General features: G+C 41.0%; 1 protein-coding gene across 1 annotated transcript; it reads right to left on the bottom strand.

Moving 5' to 3' along the window:
• Positions 1–261: 261 nt before the first annotated feature.
• On the bottom strand, positions 262–1116 carry LOC111883953 (uncharacterized). The gene has a single exon (XM_023880276.1). The coding sequence runs from the start codon at positions 1114–1116 to the stop codon at positions 262–264; it is 855 nt and encodes a 284-aa protein (XP_023736044.1).
• Between the last annotated feature and the right edge of the window lie 19342 nt (positions 1117–20458).

The following is a 20458-nucleotide window of genomic DNA, read 5'->3' as shown; positions in this document are numbered from 1 at the left end:
TGTTTTCTCAATGTCTTCTTCACGAACCCGCATCTGATGGTAACCGCAACATAAATCAATCTTGGAGAACCAAGACGCTCCTTGAAGTTGATAGAAAAGATCGTCAATACGTGGAAACGTGTACCTATTCTTTATCGTGCGCTTGTTTAGCTCCCTATAATCAATACACATTCGTTGAGATCCATCTTTCTTCTTCACAAAGAGAATAGGAGCACCCCATGGCGAGCAGCTTGGTCGTATAAACCCTTTATCACTTAGTTCTTAAAGTTGATCTTGGAGCTCTTTCATCTCAGGTGGTGCCAAGCGGTAAGGAGATTTAACTACCGGAGTCGCACCCGACACCAAATCAATGTGAAACTCCACTTGCCGAATAGGTGGGAAACTAGGGAGTTCCTCCGGAAAGACATCACTGAAGTTGGAAATGATAGGAACATCGTCTAGTGCTATAGCAGAAGAGCAAGAAGCGATGGCCAGGCAGGGAATGTCTCCCTGAATGATAAGTTCTCCACCACTAGGGTTTTGAACACGAACTTGCTTCTTACGACAGTGGATTTCCACATCACACGCATCAATACAATCCATGCCTACGATAACGCAGAGCTCTCGCATCGCAATAGGGATAAGATCAATGGGGAATTCAACTCCAGAAAACTCGAGAGTGCAACCCCGATAAACATCGGTGACAAAAATGGTGCGGTTATCGGCAACTTCGACAACCATTGGGTGAGCCAATTTTCCAATACTACGCCCCAAACGATTCATAAACGTGCGAGATACAAAAGAATGGGTAGCACCGCTATCAAACATAACAACATCGGGCTCGGAATCTAGCAAATAAGTGCCTGCCACTGTCGCTGTAATCACCGGCTCCTCCACAGTCATCTGGTGAGCACGACCTCGTGTCACCATAGTGGGCCCATTAGAGGACGATGCAATTGCAGGATTTGTACCCACGTCTCCTTTACTAGTCTTCAGCTTCGGGCATTCGGGCTTCTTGTGTCCCGTCTCATTGCAGTGATAGCAGACGGGAACTGCAGAAGTAATATGAGGTATTGCACTCGTAGGGGGATCCCTACAATTCTTCCATTGACTCCTTGGCTTTTGCAGTTGTAGCATATCAACGGATTTTTCTCACCCTGAAGACGTCCTATACTCATACCTTGACTTACTACCCTGCTTTTGCTTTTTTTGGGCATCTATGGATGTCTTGGAAGAAGTGTCATTGGCCTTCCTCTTGGACTGGGTCTGTTAAACACCTCCAAAGGCTTCCATTAGCTTCCATGAGTGCATAGAACCTTATATTCCTTCATGAGATGCACCAAAACACACACCAATGATTCACACATGAGTTTACGGCCCAAGAACATTCTTGGACCGTAAACACAATGTGATAACCCGAAGTTTGCTCCATCGCCGTAACCCGTTTTCGTCCATAAAATTCATCTTTTTCGAATTGTTTCCGTTTAAGCTTTTAAATTAAGTCATTATTTTTGAGACTTCTATTATGACTTAATTGGTATCCAAACAGGTTAGAAACTCATGAAAACATCCCAAATTATTGTTTAGAAAATTATTAGTTACGACCACGTTGAGTTACGGCAAATTAATCGGGTACGACCAAAAGCTCCGTTTAACGTCGGTATCGGGTAGAATTTCTCTGGGCCATAAACTCAACCCCTATATAAGGGATTGAGTGACATCATTTTGAAGCTTTTTCTCTCTCTTAAAACACTTTCTCTCACTATTCTCTCTCTATAAACTCGAGTTTGATCCAAAAAACCCCTTTCAAGCTTCAATTTGGTAAGTAATCTATCCTAGCTTGTTATTAAGCTTTCTTATCATGCAAATCTATGTTTGAATCACCCAAAACACTCAAGAACATGTGTTTAAGGTTTAAGAACCCTTCCAAAACCGTGAACACCCCTAAAGAGGGTTTTGAAGCCCTAAAACCCTTCCAAATCACTTCTAGTGCTTAGTTATGGCTTAGAAACTTGCATGCATGAGCTTAGGACCCCAAAATCTCACCAATTGAGGTATGGACATGAGTTTACGGCCCAAGAACATTCTTGGACCGTAAAACCTCATTCATGGACCATAAACACCTTTTTGAGGTGTTAAATTGCCCTTAAACACCTCCAAAGGCTTCCATGAACTTCCATGAGTGCATAGAACCTTATATTCACTCATGAGATGCACCAAAACACACACAAATGATTCACACTTGAGTTTATGACCCAAGAACATTCTTGGACTGTAGACACCCATCCTTAGACCATAAACACCCCCAAAGGGTATTAAAGTGCCTTTAACACCTTGTATGGCTTGGAATTTGACTTAGAACTTTGTATGCTTAACCTACAACCACTAAATCCCATGAAGCATGGACAAAAATGAGTTTACGGTTGTAAACTCATGTTTTTAAGGTAGTAAACTCCCCAAGAACATCTTCATAAACCATAAAATCCTTATCCAAGGTCATTCAAGTCCCGTGCACTTCCTAAGACATGGAATCAACCCTAGAACCTTCCCGTGTGCATTGTAAGACCATTTGGCATCCAAGAACACACCACCCATGATTTTACAGCCATAAACTCTTGGGGATATGATCATTGGACCGTAAACTCCCTTAAGGGCTTATTCTTGAAGAGTAAACTCCATAATTAGGCCCCACACACCCTTAGATGCCACCCGGGTCACTCCAAACACTTGAATTGAAGTGTTTTTGCACCTCGGAATGTTTATTCATTTTAAAGTAGTATATCAAGGCCTAATTAGATAAATTTTATGTATCTCTTCATATTACATAGGAATCTTGTGCGTTTGCAAGCCCCGAACTGACGTTTAGCATCCTAGCCGACACATTCCTCGTCCGGTGAGTTCATACCCCTACTCTTTTTCTGTGTTTTTCAAATGTTTTCAGGGGGAAAACAAGAAAAAGTACAAAGATATCTTGTACTCAAACTTATTATGACGGTTCAAATGTTTATATTATGTATGTTTTTAATATCGAAAACTGTGTTAACCAATAATTCGAATTGCAGAGTAAGCTTTCAGACTAAGCATAGATTTCTTGATAAAGTGTTATAATCTATGTTATATTTCATAATTTATGAATAATTAATACTAATCATCAATTAGGATTAATATGAATATGAATACGAATATGAATGCGAATACGAATACGAATACGAATACAAATACAAATACAAATACGAATACGAATACGAAAGTACAATTAGAAACAGAGCGAATACGAATACGAATACGAATACGAATACAAAAGTACAACTAGAAACAGAGCGAATACGAAAGTATAGTTAGAATCAGAGCGAATACGAAAGTACAGTTAGGAATAGAATACGAATACGAATGCGAATATGAATACGAATACAAATACGAATACGAATACGAATACGAATGCGAATGCAAATACGAATACGAATACGAATACGAATACGAAAGCACGCCTTTGGATACATTCGAGTGTAGGACAACTATGATATCAGAATACCTAACTAATACGACAAGTATGATAGATACTTGTACATTACATTTGGATTCAATAACTAAACTTTACTTTTAGGAAAATAAGGGTTTTTCCTGGGATAACTGGACTGTTCTTAACTAGACCATGTAACTAATGGATAACTAAACGTTACTTTTAAGGAAAATCAGGGTTTTTCCTGGGATAACAAACTGTACATAACCGGATCGTATAATAAACGGATAATTCAACTATACTTATAAGAAAATATGGGATTTTCTTGGATAACAAACATTTTTTGGAAAACCAAAGGAAACTTGTAAATTTTCAGAAAACAAACCTCTTATGAACTCACCAGCTTTATGCTGATTTTCAAACTACTTGTATTCTCAGGTCCACATTAGACAGGTACCTAGCGATCCTTTTGGCGAAGACGGAGTACGTAGAAGACACGTCCTTACTTTTGTTCACATGATATATATATATATATATATATATATATATATATATATATATATATATATATATATATATGTATGACACATGTAACTCTTTGTTTACAGACAATGTAAATGAATCTATGTAATGTAAAGTTTTTTTGTTTTTGCTATGCTTACTATGTACATTGGTTGCGATATTCATGACATCCTCCTCCCCGGAACGTTTCCGCCTTCGGTTTCGGGGTGTGACAGATTGGTATCAGAGCCCTTGTTTATAGTGAACTAGTATACCAAACCTTACATGGTATAAGACTATAAACACTAAGGGGCCTAGGTGCTCTGAACTAAAAGTATACCTTAAAGTATAAGTATCTTCAAAAGTATACAAGTATACCTAACCATCGAAATCCGTAACTACAAGTAGAATAAAACATAAGTAAATGGGTGTTGTATGTTGCGGTTAAACCTAGGCAGTTATGTAGTCGGGTCTAGGATCAATATAGTCTGGCCAACTATATTCATTCGAGACACGACCAACATGTGCTTGGGAGTGACTGTGGTATGCGGCATGCCTAAAACTTACCCAATACCCAAACAACGAGTCGTCGTCACAGCGAATCATGAAATACTATGGGAGTATTTCTCGAGCCATATCCATTATAGAAGATCTCATTCCAGCGTTGCTCCTCAATAATCCCTTTAGCGATAGTTTAGTTGCTTTGATAACTCTTTCTTGCTTTATCGCTTAATAGAATTCTATATCTATCTTAATGAGATATCCCCTGTTCCATATCTCTTGATTCAATTTAGAGGACTTACCATCCTCTATTTCCTGATCTTTTTAAATCAAGATGCCTCCAAGAAAGAGACCTAGTTGAAAGAACAACAATCCTACTCCGCCACCACCTCCTCCTCAATTCGATCCCGTCATATTTCAAGTAGTTGTCAATGCTACTGTGGCTGCTACCCTATCGCAAATGAACCTTAATGGCTTAGGTGGGCAAGGAGGTGGTCCCCAGCCCCAAAATTAGGAAGGTAGCCAGGGACACCGGAAGGAGTGTTCCTATAAGGACTTTATGAACGCGAAACCCACATTCTTCGATGGCACAGGATGTGTCATTGCCCTAACTCGGTGGTTAGAGAAAATCGAATCTGTCTTCAAGATCTGTGCATGTTCAGAATCCGACAAGGTGAAATTCGTCGCCTGCACGTTCACCGATAAAGCTCTAACATGGTGGAACGGCCGAGTCAAATCTCTAACCCTACCTGTAGCCAATGCTATAGGTTGGGAAGTCATGAAGGAACTTCTATTCGCAGAGTACTGCCCTCGCGGCAAAATACAGAAGCTGGAGCATGAGCTCTGGAACCTGAAGATGAAAGGTTCCAATATCGCCACTTACACTTCAAGGTTTGACGACTTGACGCTTCTTTGTCCGGGGATGGTTACCCCGGAGAGTAAGAAGATTGAGAGGTTCATCTGGGGGTTGACCTAGCCAACAAAAGGGAACGTTTTAGCTGCAAAGTCGGATACATACGACAGCGCCAAATACCTAGCGCAAATCTTGATCGACCATAGTGAGGACATAGAGGAAACAGCCACCACTCCTGAGCCGACAGAGAGAAGTGGTGAGAAAAGAAAGTTTTTGGGGACGAAGGAGAAAAGTCAACCTTCATAGGAGTTCTCGAAGAAACAACAGATAGTGGCAGTCCACGCAGCCACTACCCCTGCTGCTGATTCTATCGTCGGTTCCTCAGCCCAAGCACCTATCACCGGATATGCCGGTATTCTCCCGTGGTGTAACCGATGCAGTTACCACCATCGTATTCCAGGTCCATGTCGTGAGAAGTTTTGTAAAAACTCTGGCCAAGAGGGTCACCTTGCACGAAGCTGCAAAACACCAACCAATCAAACTTCCGGAGTGGGCATCAGTCAGGCCTGTTATGGTTGCGGCGAAGTCGGGCATTATAAGAGAAATTGCCCCAAGACAGCAACAACTAGCAACACTGGGAGAGTCCTAGCTATGGGACAAATTAAGACAACCGCCAATCCCACCGTTGCCATAGGTATATTCCTTTTCGATAACCCTTATGCTTGCAATCCTTTACAATTTTAATACTGAAAGAAAATTTGTTAGTATTCATTCAAACACCTTCCTAAACTTAGTTCCCATCCTATGGGATCAACGAGAAACAGGAAGTTAAAGACCTCGAGAGCGTCCCTGAAGTTTGCAATTTTTTCTGATGTCTTTTCCGAAGAGCTTACGGGAATTCCCTTCGGACGCCAAGTAGATTTTGCATCGACCCAATTCCCGGAGCAAACCCTACAGCCAAATCTCCGCATCAATAGGCTCTAGCAGAAATGCAGAAGTTACCCAGTCAGCTTCGAGTTCACGAGAATGATGTTCCAAAACAACATTCAAGACCTGATATGGTTGTTGGATTAGTTTCTAAGTCCATAACTATTTTGGTATGTACTTGACCCGATGGTGCATGGTCCTTTTGGGTTGCCTTCACCAAAGCAACTTAATAGGATGAATTATGGAGAGAAAGGATTAAATATGATTTAATAATATATTATGAGAATAATATATTAAAGGAGAAATCATATTGTTTAATTAATATTAGTCAATAATTAATTGGTAATTAGTTTTGTGACTAAAACAGATTAATTAAACTTAAGGGACTAGAATTGTAATTATAAGATAATTGCAATTTGGGCCATGGATTGCCTTATAATAAGGAGTGGACAAATTCTATGGGGAAGCCCATAAGGAAATCGTCCAAGGCCTTAAGGAAAGGGATCCATGGGTTGCTTAGGGCTTAAGCATCCAAATTAGGGTTTCCTTGTTAGAAACCCTAATAGCCTCACTGTATATAGACCCCTTAAGTACCAAAAACGTGGCTAAGAATCCTCTAGGGTTTGTAGACGTTTTTGGGCAGCCTCCATCCTCTCTCCTCTTCATCCTTTTGCTTATGGTGTTTGTGAACCATTAGAGGAGTGACAATTGTGACTCTAGGCTTTCTAAAGTCAATACAAGGAGATTTGGGATTGTTATTACTACATAACAATCAAGGTAACATCTTAAACCTATTCTTATGTTAATATGATTACTTGTATGCTAGAATTAGGGTTTATGGTCTTGGATAACTTGCATGTACAATAGAGAAACCTAGATCCAAGCATTAGGGTTTGTATGAGCACATAGGATGTTCTTAAGACTAAAACCCATCAGTGGTATCAGAGCCTTGATTGGTTTCTATTGTATTGATGCATTGTATGATTGAAAAGTTCATTTTTTGTGGTTCTGGAGGCTGGACTCGCCGAGTCCATAGATAAACTCGTTGAGTCCATGCTGACTCGACGAGTCCATGCCTGACTCGGCGAGTCGGCTCGTTAGAAGGAGGGAAAACCGGGATTTCTTGCTGTTTTTACTTAAGGATAGTTGCCTTATCATATTAGATCAATATAAATCCGATTTTATGATATATTTGACTATATTCTTGATCTAATTGAAGATATTTATCAATTAATAAAATATTTGTTTCCTTATGTGATAATGGATTAGTTATTTTGATTAAATTGATAAATTGTTTTGCAAGAAATCATTAAATAAATCAAATATGGATAATTATGTGATTACTTATTAATTTAGATTATTTGTGTTATGAAAAGTTTCATATTTTCCCCTTTAGTTTTTATAGTTTAAATTTGAACCCAAAAGTTTTGTTGTTTTGAAATTTAAATAGTTAAAACCCTAATGTTTTGAAAAAGGTTTCAACACTTGCCCTCAAGTTTTGGAATTTAAATTTTGATTAATTGTTTAATTTTGATGAATATTTAAATTCTAAACCCTAATGTTTTGAAATGTTTCAAAACTTGCCCTCAAGTTTTGGAATTTAAATTTTGATTAATTGTTTAATTTTGATGTATATTTAAATTCTAAACCCTAATGTTTTGAAATGTTTCAAAACTTGCCCTCAAGTTTTGGAATTTAAAAGTTGATTAAAAGTTTAATTAGGAATGTTAAATTCTAAAACCCTAGTATTGTTTTGAAAAAGTTCAAATTACACCCTTATGGTTTTATTAATTAATTTAAGGTGTATAATTAAAAGAGGTTTAATAAATCCATAAAAGTTTTGGTTTACAATTTAATTGAAATAAAAGTATAATTGTTAAATTTGACCACCCAACATTTTAAAAGTGTAAAATACACCCTATACTATATATAACATTAAAAGTCTAACATTATATATATGTATGAGTAAAAGTCAGTCTTACCGTTAGTAGGTCTCATTCACGAAGCTGGTCTATAAGGGGTGTTTAAGGAAATTGCCTATAAAATGGCGATTGAATAGGTATCCACTCTTACCCACCGCACTCTTGACTAGTGGAGGGTCGTTAGCCGAACGAGTAGGATAGGACGAAAACCTTCCATTATAAGTATAATGAATTACAAAAGTAACTAAAGGTTTTCATAAAATTCCCAATCTTAGTTACATAGGTAAAAGTGAATTGATGCGATTCCATGAAATTACACTTTGTGCCCTTGCGAAGACGTTAGTGGAGTGTGTGTGGTTTACCGGCACACTAAATGGTTCTAACCAAAGGTAGCAAAGGGTGACTCAATGTTTGTCATAGTTCGGTGGAGCGTGTGTGGTTTACCGGCACATCGAATAGGTGATTGTAACATGTGAGGGCACCATGTAAGTTTGCATGGTTATTCACACCCGCTTTGTGATCCTCGGCATCCCAGTCACAAACATGAGGGGCATATCGAGATTTAAACATGCCATTGAAATGTTCAATGAATCTCAAAGGATCTAGGAGTTTTCATAGATTTAAAACTTAAATTTCTTTTTCATTTTTCATGGTGGAAATTAGTGAATCGTCATTCACTTACCTTCAAATATTCTGCAACTAGATTACGGCATCCCTTTTCTAGGTTGTAGAAAATTGTGTTGGGTCCTAGCCTTAGTATCTCATTTGGGTGATTTACTAAGGACTCAATCAATCAACTAACTTGAATTTGTTTTCTCCCATTTTGTAGATGTCAAAGTTCGACAACTATGGTCTTCCCAAATCCCGTGGAACAAGCTTTCCATATGAAGATGATATTCCACGATTCGATCGAGGAACAAGAAATCATGCTTCACTTCCTCCACCTCCTCCAACTATTCTCCCTAACCCACAAGTTAAAAGGCTTGAAAAGTTCAAGATCACTCCCTTTTGGCAAGTAAACATAAAGAAGGAAAGCCGGTGTGTGCACACGTCCTAGGGATGAAGTCACACATTGATAGGTTAAGAATGTTGAGATCCGTTATCTGTGAGGAAATGGCTGTTGATTGGGTTCTTCAGTCACTTCCTAACGCATATAGTGAGTTCGTAAGAGAGTACTATATGATGAACCATGACGTGACCCTTATAGATCTCACCTATATGCTTATTGCTGCTGAATCAGCAATGGTTTGGCGCAATAGAAAAGCAAAGTTGATTGGTGAATCTGCCTTCAAGACCTCTATGGATATAGACAATGGCAACGAAAGACATGCTATGATCAAAAAGTTTAATCATAAGAGAAAGGCAATGTCTGAAGTAGTTCCATGTCATGTTCCAAAAGAGTCAATTTGCTTTTATTGCCAAGAGAAAAGGCATTGGAGACGAAGCTGCCCCATTTACCTAAGAGATCTAAGAGATGGGAGAGTCGAAACATATGACTCTAATATAGGTAAAATCCATTAACTAACTCTTTTAAGCATCTATTCTAGATTCTTAATACATAATGTGATAAGATTGCAATTGATGTTTTGTAGGATCGAAGAAAAGAAAGGAAGCTTAAGGGAAGAAATGAGCAGAATCTAACCGTGAAGGAATGGATTTCGATGGCATTTCTCAAAGATTAGATTCTTGAGCTACTACTTAGAGTTAGAATTAGATTGCTAAGAAAGATGTATTAGCATAGTTTTTCAATGAATTTCATTGTAAGGACAAAATTTTTCCGCAATAAAATAAATTTTGATTTTATATTATTTATTTATCCTTGCAATGGCGTGTATGAAAAATTGATGTTTGAATGTTTCCATTATTAGCAATAATGGATTTGGTTCTTATTATGTTATTTATGGAAAGTCGAGAGTTTACCAAATAGGGAGAGTTTCTCATTGCCCAAGTTTTAATTGGACAGAAACTTGGAATCATGCAACTTGGTTGCACGATGAATGGGAAATTTCATATTTGGAAATCAGACTAATTCATTGACAAAGTGTCAAGTGAAGGACTAGGAGATCGAATACACAAAGTTGCGTGTTGATCAAGTCCATCATAAGAGTAACAAAGATATTCGTCATGTTTTACTAAAAGTTTAGTAAATGTGATTATACTTACAAGATTAAGGGTAGTTATGAATTGATTGAAAAAGGTTTAAATCAATAGCGAAAAGAATAAGTAGAATCAAGTAGGCAGAAAGATAAAAGTTTCTCCATTCTAAGAATGTCACACCCCAAAACCGATAACGGCGGAATACGTTTCGGGGTGGATGACGTAGTGAACAGTATCATCACAATTGCATAATAGTAGAAACAAGAAACATACAACCATAGCATTACATAGTGAATTTAATTACAAGCGTGTTTTGTAATGTTTAACAATCACCCAAAAGTAAATCAAAAATAAGAGATGGGTCTTGTGTGCTCCACCTTCTCCAAAAATGTCGCGTCTGTACCTGTCTATCTTTGACCTGAAGATACAAGTTATTTTGAAAACAATTATCAGCATAAAGCTGGTGAGTTCATAAGAGTTTAGTGTGAGTTTTTGTATACAAAGCATTAGTGCTAAAATGTATCATTTATGTTCATAAGTAGTAGAAACTTAGAAAATCCCATATTTTCCAGAAAATGCATTGTAAGTGACAATCTGTGAAAAGGATGCATTCTTCATTTCTTTGAAACAGTTTATTGAAAAAATATATTGGCAAAACTCCAAATAACAAATGTGATAGAATAGGTTAAGTCTGCAATCAGTGATAGAGGTGCAAGCTTCCTTTAGTGATAGATACTTACTTACTTCGGGATGCAGTTTAGCATTTAGTGTAGTATTTTAGAGTAGTTGTAGTGTATTCCTTGTATATTACTAATAGTGAGGATAATAGAGGATCCCATGACCTTCCCAGTCATGCACAATATAGTGAAGTAGTGGCCACCCTGGGCCTGCACGGCGCGGACTGAGATTAACAGTCGGGATGTAATAGCGTCTGCCTCGTATAGATCTATACATGTAGAGTCGTCTCCCTGCTGGAACACTCCGGGCGTAGTGGATAGCGAATAGAGTATCTCGTAGCGGGTTAGTGTATTATTGTTTGTTTAGTGTTTTCTCTATTGTTATAGTGTAGAGATCTTTTAGTATTGATCATAGTGTATTCTCTTACTAGTGTATCGTCTAGTAATAGTGAGTATTATAGTGTAGATAGTAATGACTTTAGCGAGTAGTAGCTGTAGCGACCATAACCATACCTATTATGGTTATCTTAGTGGGGATGGTTCTTAGCACGTTAGTGACTTTAGCATTAAGTGAAAGCAGTAACATTCGTATCCCATACTGATATGCAGATTATATAAGTAAGAAATCAACAACAGTCGGACGGATAACTACTACCCTAAGCCCACAATCAAACAAGAACAGGATATAAGGCGAGATATCGGTCCTAAGTCCTCCAAGTCTTATTTCTATAAATATATCAGAGTGGTTACATTTTATAAGTAAATTGATTTAATAAAAGTATTTTTCCAAAAGAACATTTATTATCTGACTCACTTTTTAAAAATAGTTTGGAAAGGGTGAAACCCGTTTATAAGGCATAGGGACAAATCACATGTGATTTGAACTAAGGGTAGTGAATCACATGTGATTAATCCTTGTAACTCGGAAATCATTCTGTAAAACTTTACATAAACACTTATAAGCAACTTGTATCTCCCCCCTAAAACATGTAAAACACTTGAAAGGTTCATTAAAGGGGTATGAACTCACCTGAAATCGCGGAAATCGGGTGAATCGGGTAAATTGGGTAAAAGTGTCGATTGAGCGTTTGATACCAAATAACCACTTGAGCACCTTTTAGGACCCTAATGTCATATGAAATATTTATTTTACAAGAAGTTAATCATCTTATGCTTTTCATTATAGTATTCGGACATTCTAGCATCGTTTTCGGGGTTTTAAGGCCTAGAAAAGGTTCCCGGGAGTGGTACAAGGCCATGAGTGATTTACGGAAAGGTCTAAGAGCTCACTCCCTTGGAGTTTATGGCCTAAAAGCCACCCTTTGGGAGTTTACGGCCGTAAAACCCCTAGGCTTGGCCGTAAACTCATGTGGTACTCCAAAATGTATGTATAAGGCCTTATATCACTTCCTTAATTTAGTGGTGTGTGTTTTGGACCAAAAGGGAAGGATTAAACATCATAATTTGTGACATTTTTGGGGAGTTTACGGCCAATACTTGTTCTTGGGCCGTAAACTCCAATAAACCCTTCAAAATGTATGTTTTAATGGTACAACATGGTCTCATATGCCTTAGATAAATCCTAAAAGGCCCTATAGTGAGTTTGGAACAATTTGGCATGAATTTTTGGGGAGTTTACGGCCCAAGAACATCCTTGGCCATAAACTCTTCATTTGGTATCAAAATGAGATGTTTAATGGTACAACACACCTCCAAAGACCTTAGCTAAATTCCTTACATGCATTTGAGTGGTTTAGGGACTTGTTTGAGACAACTTTTTGGGTGTTTACGGCCCAAGCTTAAGCTAGGCCGTAAACTCCTCATTTTGTCCTCAAATGGTGTTGTTTGATGTACTTAAACTGTTAGTAGTGTCAAGGCTAAAATACTAAACACCCTAGATGAGTTTTTGGGACTTAAATCCAAGATTTTTGGGGTGTTTAAGGTATTTATGGCCTAAGCACAAGCTTGGGCCGTAAACTCCTTTTTAAGCATCAAATCCTTGTGTTTTAGTGTCCAAACTCTTCTAGATATATGCCTTAATTAGTATACTAGCTTAAAAGAAGGAAAAACTTGATCTTTGGCATGATTTTGGGGGTTTACGGCCTAAGGAGCTTCTTAGGCCATAAACTCCTTTATGGTCCTTGATTTCCATGATTTTGGCCCCTAAATTCAATGAAACACGACTAGATTAAGATAGAGGATGAGTACTTACGTTTGGAAGTCGGAAATTAGCGGAATCGGGGTCGATTTCGAGTCTAGAGAGAGAAAGTAGAGAGAGAGTGGGTGTGTGGTAAAAGAGTATTCAAATGTTGTGTACACTCACTTCATATGCCTCGGGTATCGCACCCGATACACGGCTACCCGATATTTAAAGTTAACTGGGTTAAAACTTTTTACCCGGGTGAAATGGTTGAAAAGGTAATACAATTCTATTAGGTTAAACGGGGTTAACACATACGAGTTATATTTCTTATGATAATATCAAGCCATGCTTAAATTTAGACATTCGGATATTGCCGATTCCAAACATTACATAAAATAACGTATAGTGACACGTTCCGTTAGTGAAAATGGGATTTGTAACGGAAATAGATTTGGGGTTGTCACATCATCCCCCCCTTAGGGGAATTTCGTCCCGAAATTTAGGATACAAACAGATATGTTACTACAATACTACAAAGCAAAGAGATGAGGATATTTGAGTTTCATTTGATCCTCGCGCTCCCAAGTGAATTCCGGTCCTCGCTTGGCGTTCCACCGAACCTTCACAATTGGGATGCGGCTTTGTTTCGTCCGTTTTACTTCACGATCCAAAACCTCCGCAGGTTCTTCCACAAAGTTGAGGCTCTCATTGAGCTCGATCTCGTCGAGGGGAATCACGAGAGTCTCGTCAGACAGACATTTCTTCAAGTTTGAGACGTGGAAAGTAGGATGTATGTTACTTAGCTCGCGGGGTAAGTTTAGTTTGTAAGCTACAGGGCCGATTCTAGCAAGAATCTCAAAAGGCCCTATGTACCTTGGGTTTAACTTTCCACGCTTCCCGAAGCGTATCGTGCCTTTCCAGGGCGAGACCTTCAGAAGGACCCGATCTCCGACCTGGAATTCCAAGGGTTTCCTTCGTTTGTCAGCGTAGCTCTTCTGTCGATCCCTAGCGGCTTTTAGTCGTTCACGTATCTGTACAATCTTCTCGGTCGTCTCTCGAATGATCTCAGGACCAGTGAGGGCGCTGTCGGGAACTCGTCCTTTGGCTAACTGAGTGTCTCCCACCTCGGCCCAGCACAAAGGGGATCTGCACTTCCGGCCGTAGAGGGCTTCGAATGGAGCCGCCTTGATGCTCGTATGATAACTATTGTTGTAGGAAAACTCCACAAGAGGCAAGTGTGTATCCCATGATTTCCCGAAGTCGATCACACAAGCTCGCAGCATGTCTTCCAATGTTTGGATCGTCCTCTCACTTTGTCCATCAGTCTGCGGATGGTAGGCTGTACTCATGTCCAGCCTCGTCCCTAGTGCCTTTTGTAATGATTGCCAAAATCTAGAGGTGAATCTACTATCTCTGTCTGATATAATAGATATAGGGACGCCATGCAATCACACTATTTCTTTTATATAAGTCCTAGTAAGCTTTTCCATCTTGTCCGTCTCCTTGATGGGTAGAAAGTGGGCAGACTTGGTCAACCTGTCAACGATGACCCAAATGGTATCTAATCCACCTGCTGTCTTGGGCAGCTTGGTGATAAAGTCCATTGTGATTCGCTCCCACTTCCATTCTGGTATTTCCGGTTGTTGGAGGAGTCCTGATGGCTTTTGACATTCTACTTTGACCTTCGCGCAAGTAAGGCACTTACTTACAAAGGTAGCGATCTCCGCTTTCATGTTCGGCCACCAGTATAGCTTTTTGAGATCCAGATACATCTTATCTGAACCCGGGTGGACGGAGTAACGAGTGTTGTGTGCTTCTCTCATAACCAAATCTCTAAAACCTCCATGGCGTGGAGTCCAGATTCGGTCCATGAAATAATAGGCTCCGTCACCCTTAACCTCCAAATTTTTCTCCACTCCGCGCATGGATTCTCCCGTCACGTTTCCAGGCTTTAAAGGTTCCAGCTGAGCCTCTTTGATCTGCGTGGATAGATGAGAATGTATAGTCATTGTCAACGACTTGGTCCTTCGTCCGGAATATTCTTTTCTGCTCAGGGCGTCCGCTACCACGTTGGCTTTCCCCGGATGATATCGAATTTCACAGTCGTAATCGTTAAGTAACTCGACCCATCGACGCTGTCTCATGTTGAGTTATTTTTGGTTTAGTATATGTTGGAGGCTTTTATGATCAGTGTACACCACGCTCTTCGTCCCATACAAGTAGTGTCTCTAGATTTTTAATGCGAAGACGACCGCTCCTAACTCGAGGTCGTGAGTAGTGTAGTTCACTTCATGGTTCTTTAGCTGTCTCGAGGCATAGGCGATAACCTTGCCTCGTTGCATCAAGACACAACCGAGCCCCTGATTGGATGCATCACAGTATACAACGAAATCTTCTGTCCCTTCAGGAAGGGATAATACTGGTGCGGTGCATAGGGCTCGCTTCAGGGTCTGAAATGCCTTCTCCTGTTTCTCTTCCCAGTCGAATGTTACACCCTTCTGTGTTAACGTGGTGAGAGGTTTCGCAATCCGAGAGAAATTTTGGATGAATCGACGGTAGTAGCCAGCGAGGCCTAGAAATTGACGAATTTCCGTAGGCGTCTTTGGTGCTGACCAGTTCTCAATAGCTTTGACTTTGGAGGGGTCCACATGGATTCCGTCTTCACTGACCATGTGCCCTAAGAATTCAACTCTCCGGATCCAAAACTCGCACTTAGAGAACTTCACATACAACTTCTCGGATCGCAGGGTTTCCAGGACTAATCGTAAATGATTTATGTGCTCTTCCTCGCTTCGAGAGTAGACAAGTATGTCGTCAATAAAGATGATGACGAACTGATCTAGATATGGACGACATACCCTATTCATCAAGTCCATGAATACCGCGGGGGCGTTAGTCAGTCCAAAGGGCATCACTACGAACTCAAAATGCCCGTAGCGGGTTCGGAAGGCTGTCTTCGGAACATCTTCCTCTAGCACCCGCAACTGATGATACCCCGATCTAAGATCAATCTTGGAGAAGTAACTTGCTCCTTGGAGTTGGTCGAATAGGTCGTCGATACGAGGGAGAGGATAGCGATTTTTGATCGTGAGTTTATTGAGTTCCCTATAATCGATGCACATCCGAAATGACCCATCCTTTTTCTTCACGAATAAGACCGGAGCTCCCCAAGGTGAGAAGCTCGGTCTTATAAAGCCCTTGCTGAGCAGTTCGTTGAGTTGACCGGATAGTTCTTGCATTTCGGCGGGCGCTAGACGGTAGGGCGACTTAGCTACGGGGGTAGCCCCTGGAATTAGATCGATTCTGAATTCAACCTGTCGTTTGGGAGGTAGGCCTGGAAGATCCTCCGGGAAGACATCAGGAAAATCGCATACTACCGGAATGTCTTTTGGATCTTTCGATTTCTGGTTAGTGTCGACAACGTGAGCAAGAAAGGCGCGATATTCCTTGCGCAAGTATTTCTGAGCCTGAATACTAGAGATGATACGAAGGTTTGTACTTGGCTTATCCCCGTATATTAATAGGGCCTCTCAATTCGGAAAGTTCAGGTGAATGGCTTTCTCGGAGCATAGGATGTCGGCGTAGTGAAGACTTAGCCAATCCATACCAACAATGACATCGAAATTTTTGATTGAGACTGGTATAAGATCGATTAAAAAGGGGTGATCATCTAACGTGAGAGTACAACCTATATAGATTTCATTAGAGCTTTCTGTCTTCCCATTAGCCATTTCTACAACGAATGTTTCTTTTAGTGGTTGAGGGGTTTGTTTGAGTAAGTGTTTAAAGTTTTGATTTATGAAGCTTCTTTCTGCACCACTATCGAATAAGACACAGGCATAAGAGTTGTTGAGAAGAAACGTACCCGTGACCACCGTGGGATCGGCTACCGCTTCATTGTGACCGATAGCAAGTAACCTTCCAGTTCCCCCAGCATTTGCAGCCTTCGGGCAGTTCTTCTTAAAATGGCCCGCTTCACCACAGCCATAACAAGTCGGGGTCACTCCCGTACCAGGAACCTGTGTGATAGGTTTGGGAGGGGCTTGCAAAACCGGACAGTATGGCCCTTTCGTCCGCAGTTGGACCACTGCAATTCACGACAAGGACCGTTGTGGTGAAAAGGGCACTTGGGACACTTAGGCAAGTTTCCACTGTAAGCCTTCGGTGGGGTTGGAGCAGCTGGTGCGGCTGGAATGGTGGCAGCATGGACCGCCACAATTTGCTGATCCTTGGAGGCGGTTTGAGTTTTCTTGCCTTTCTTCTTATCCCATCGTTTCCTCTTTCTATCAGATGATCCGGATGGTGCAGTGGTTGTTGTGGTTGTTGTTGCTGGAGTGGAGGAGATTTCGTGGTTGATCAGACTCTGGGCCAATTCCTTGGCGCTGTCGAAAGTGGTAGGGCGTGAGGCCAGAACATTTCCTCGATACGGGGGCACTAAACCCTAGATGTAACGCTCAATCTTCTTGCTTTCAGAGGGGATCATGTTGGGACACATAGCCGCCAAGTCGCAAAACCTGGCCGTATAAGCCGTTATGTCGGTCCCCTTCATCTTGAGGTTCCAGAGTTCTTCCTCAAGCTTCTGAACTTCGCCCCTAGGGCAGTACTCTCCTCTCATAAGATCTTTTAGAGTGTCCCAGCCCATGGCATTGGCTGTGACCAAGGAGAGTGCGTTGACGTGGCCATTCCACCATGACAAAGCTCTGTTGGTGAGGGTGGCGGTAGCGAACTTGATTTTGCTCTCTTCGGGACAAGAGCACATCTCGAATACAGCTTCGGTTCTTTCGAACCATTGGGACAATGCCAGAATTCCTCCGGTACCATCAAAGAAAGCAGGTTTATAATTCATGAAGTCTTTATAAGTGCATCCGTGCACTCGTTGGTGGACTTCACCAAATCTAGAATTCCCACCACTCGCATCACCCGAGTTCATTTGGGCCATGGCTGCTGTTACAGCCGCAGTCACAGCCGTTTGGAACAACAGCGGATCGAACTGAGGAGGAGGAGGTGGTGGAGGAGGGGTTTGAGTTTCGGGTCTTCCTCTACTGGGACGCTTTCGTGGAGGCATCCTTCACTGGAAGATCATAGAAATGATAGCAATAGTAAGAGCCTATTGCGAACATGAATAGAGCGTTTCGTGGATTAAATCAACATAATCCAAGATCAGGGTAAGAGTTATAGCAATAGAGAAATCATCTGCCAATATACGTGTATTAATGATGCAACAGAAGTTCATGAAAATTGACCTAGCACTAGACCTTTCATCATACCATAGAGAAAATGCTGGCAGTTTAGAGGTTCACCTAGAGTACTTTTAAGCTAGGAATGTTTACAGACAAGAGACCTACGGAACATAGAGATAAAAGGCTAGTCCTTTGAGCAAAAGAGTGAGGTAACTAGATGTCTTCTACTGGCGATGGCTGCTTGTTGGGCGAATCCTCAGATCCGCTAGATGACGCATAACTTCTTGAAGGTGTCGATCATGAGTCCTTTGGTGTGCTCGGAGTTCCCTAACTTCAGCTGGGGATGCAGCCACCTGATGCTGCAGAGCCTCGTTGGTCCTCCTTGTCCTGTCCATGGCTTCTTCGAGTTGGCGGATGCAAACAGTGTTGAGGTTTGAGTTGGCATCCACTTCTACAACTCGACCAATGGCAGCTTGACTTTGCTCAACATTCCTGGCAATTCTTCGGATCATGATGTGTAACAGCCCGGATCTCCAGGTATTTTATTGTTTTAATATTTTGAGTTTTGAGAAGGGACTCGGCGAGTTGGAGCTCAGACTCACCGAGTAGGGTCGCGATTCTGGACGCGGGATTCGTTCGGACTCGGCGAGTCCAGGATATGGACTCGGCGAGTCCACGCTGTTTAATGAAACCCTAATTTCTCGGGTTTGGGACCTATTTAAATGGCCTTATGGCCGTCATTTGCATCCATTAGTCCATAGAGAGAAACCCTAAAAGTGCTTTAGCGATTTGAGAGTGAAAGGAGGCATTTCTTGACATTTGTGTGTTGTTTAGCAAAGAAGAAGGAGGCTCTAGCCAAGAGGAGGCAAAGGGGACTGCTATTTGGTGGATTGGAAGCTTGACCCTTCAATCTAAAGGTATAATTTCGACTCATCTTCTGTTTTGTGAAGTATAACCAATTTTAGGGTTTCTTGTGGCCTTGTTGAGTTGTTTTGATGGCCAAATAGTTCCATGCTAGTGATGAGACTTCGGATCTGGATCCATAGAGGTCCAGAGAGCCTCATTCTTCAAGCTTTATAGAGAACAATGGAGGCCATGACCTTGTGTAGTGAGATTTGTTGAAGATTCTTCATAATTAGTCATATAGAGGTTGTTAATGCATCAAGACTAGGACTTTACGTGATGAATCAGTCTAGGAGGGCCAGATCTATGAATTGTTGGAGTAGATCTGACCTTAGAAGCAAGTTTGGGTGATTGCATGGAATGGACTCGCCGAGTCCGATGAGCAGACTCGGCGAGTAGCTTGAAGATTGCCTTGGACCGGCCAGTGAGTGGTCCAGACGAGTCAGGAGTTGACCCAGTGAGTCAGGGCGAGTTAGAGAGGATTGTCATGTGGTCTGAGTCGAGCTGGGACTCGCCGAGTCGTTCTTGAGACTCGGCGAGTTGAGTCAGGGTGGTCCCGCGATTCTTCCAGGTGGAACTCGTCGAGTCAGGGGGGGAGTACTCGACGTGTAGAAAGGGAATCCTAGAGAGTTGATGAGAACGTCTAGACTCGCCGAGTTGCCGCGTGCACTCGCCGAGTCCGGTCAAAGTTGACCGTTGACCGTTGACCTGTGTTGACTTCTTAGGGATAGTCAACCCTAGAGATAAAAGTGTTAATTAGAGTCTTGTGATGTTATAGGAGGATTAGAGCTCGGAGGATCGAGCACGAGGGATTTCCAGGGATCGTGAGATACCGAGACACGCGAGGTGAGTCTTCTCACTATACTTTACCTTGAGTAGGTAACCAGAGTTATGTGATAGAGTATGTGTATGTTATGTGTATGCTATGTGTTGTACTGCATGATGTCTATGTGATTTATGTTGTGCATGCTTATAGAGTTGGAACCGGAAGGTTCCTAGAGTTAGAACCTGAGGGTTCACAGAGTTGGGTGCACGGACCCATAGAGTTATGGCCTCGAGTGGCTAATATGTGTTTTATGTGTGGTATTTTGGGGAACTCACTAAGCTTCGTGCTTACAGTGTTAGTGTTGTTGTTTCAGGTACTAGCGATGACCGTGGGAAGGCGCCGGCTTGATCTGTACACACGTAGAGGAGTTCGATATAATTATGTGATCTTGGGATTTGTATGATACATATTGAAATTTGAAATTTGATGTTTTATTAAATTAAAAGAGAAATGCTTTTATAAATTGTGAAAAATAAATTTTAAAATTTT

This window comes from Lactuca sativa, chromosome 5 (assembly GCF_002870075.4).
Source record: "Lactuca sativa cultivar Salinas chromosome 5, Lsat_Salinas_v11, whole genome shotgun sequence".
NCBI classification, from domain to species: Eukaryota; Viridiplantae; Streptophyta; class Magnoliopsida; order Asterales; family Asteraceae; genus Lactuca; species Lactuca sativa.
Note: the sequence above shows the minus strand (reverse complement) of the source record. Positions and strands in the feature narration are given on the sequence as shown.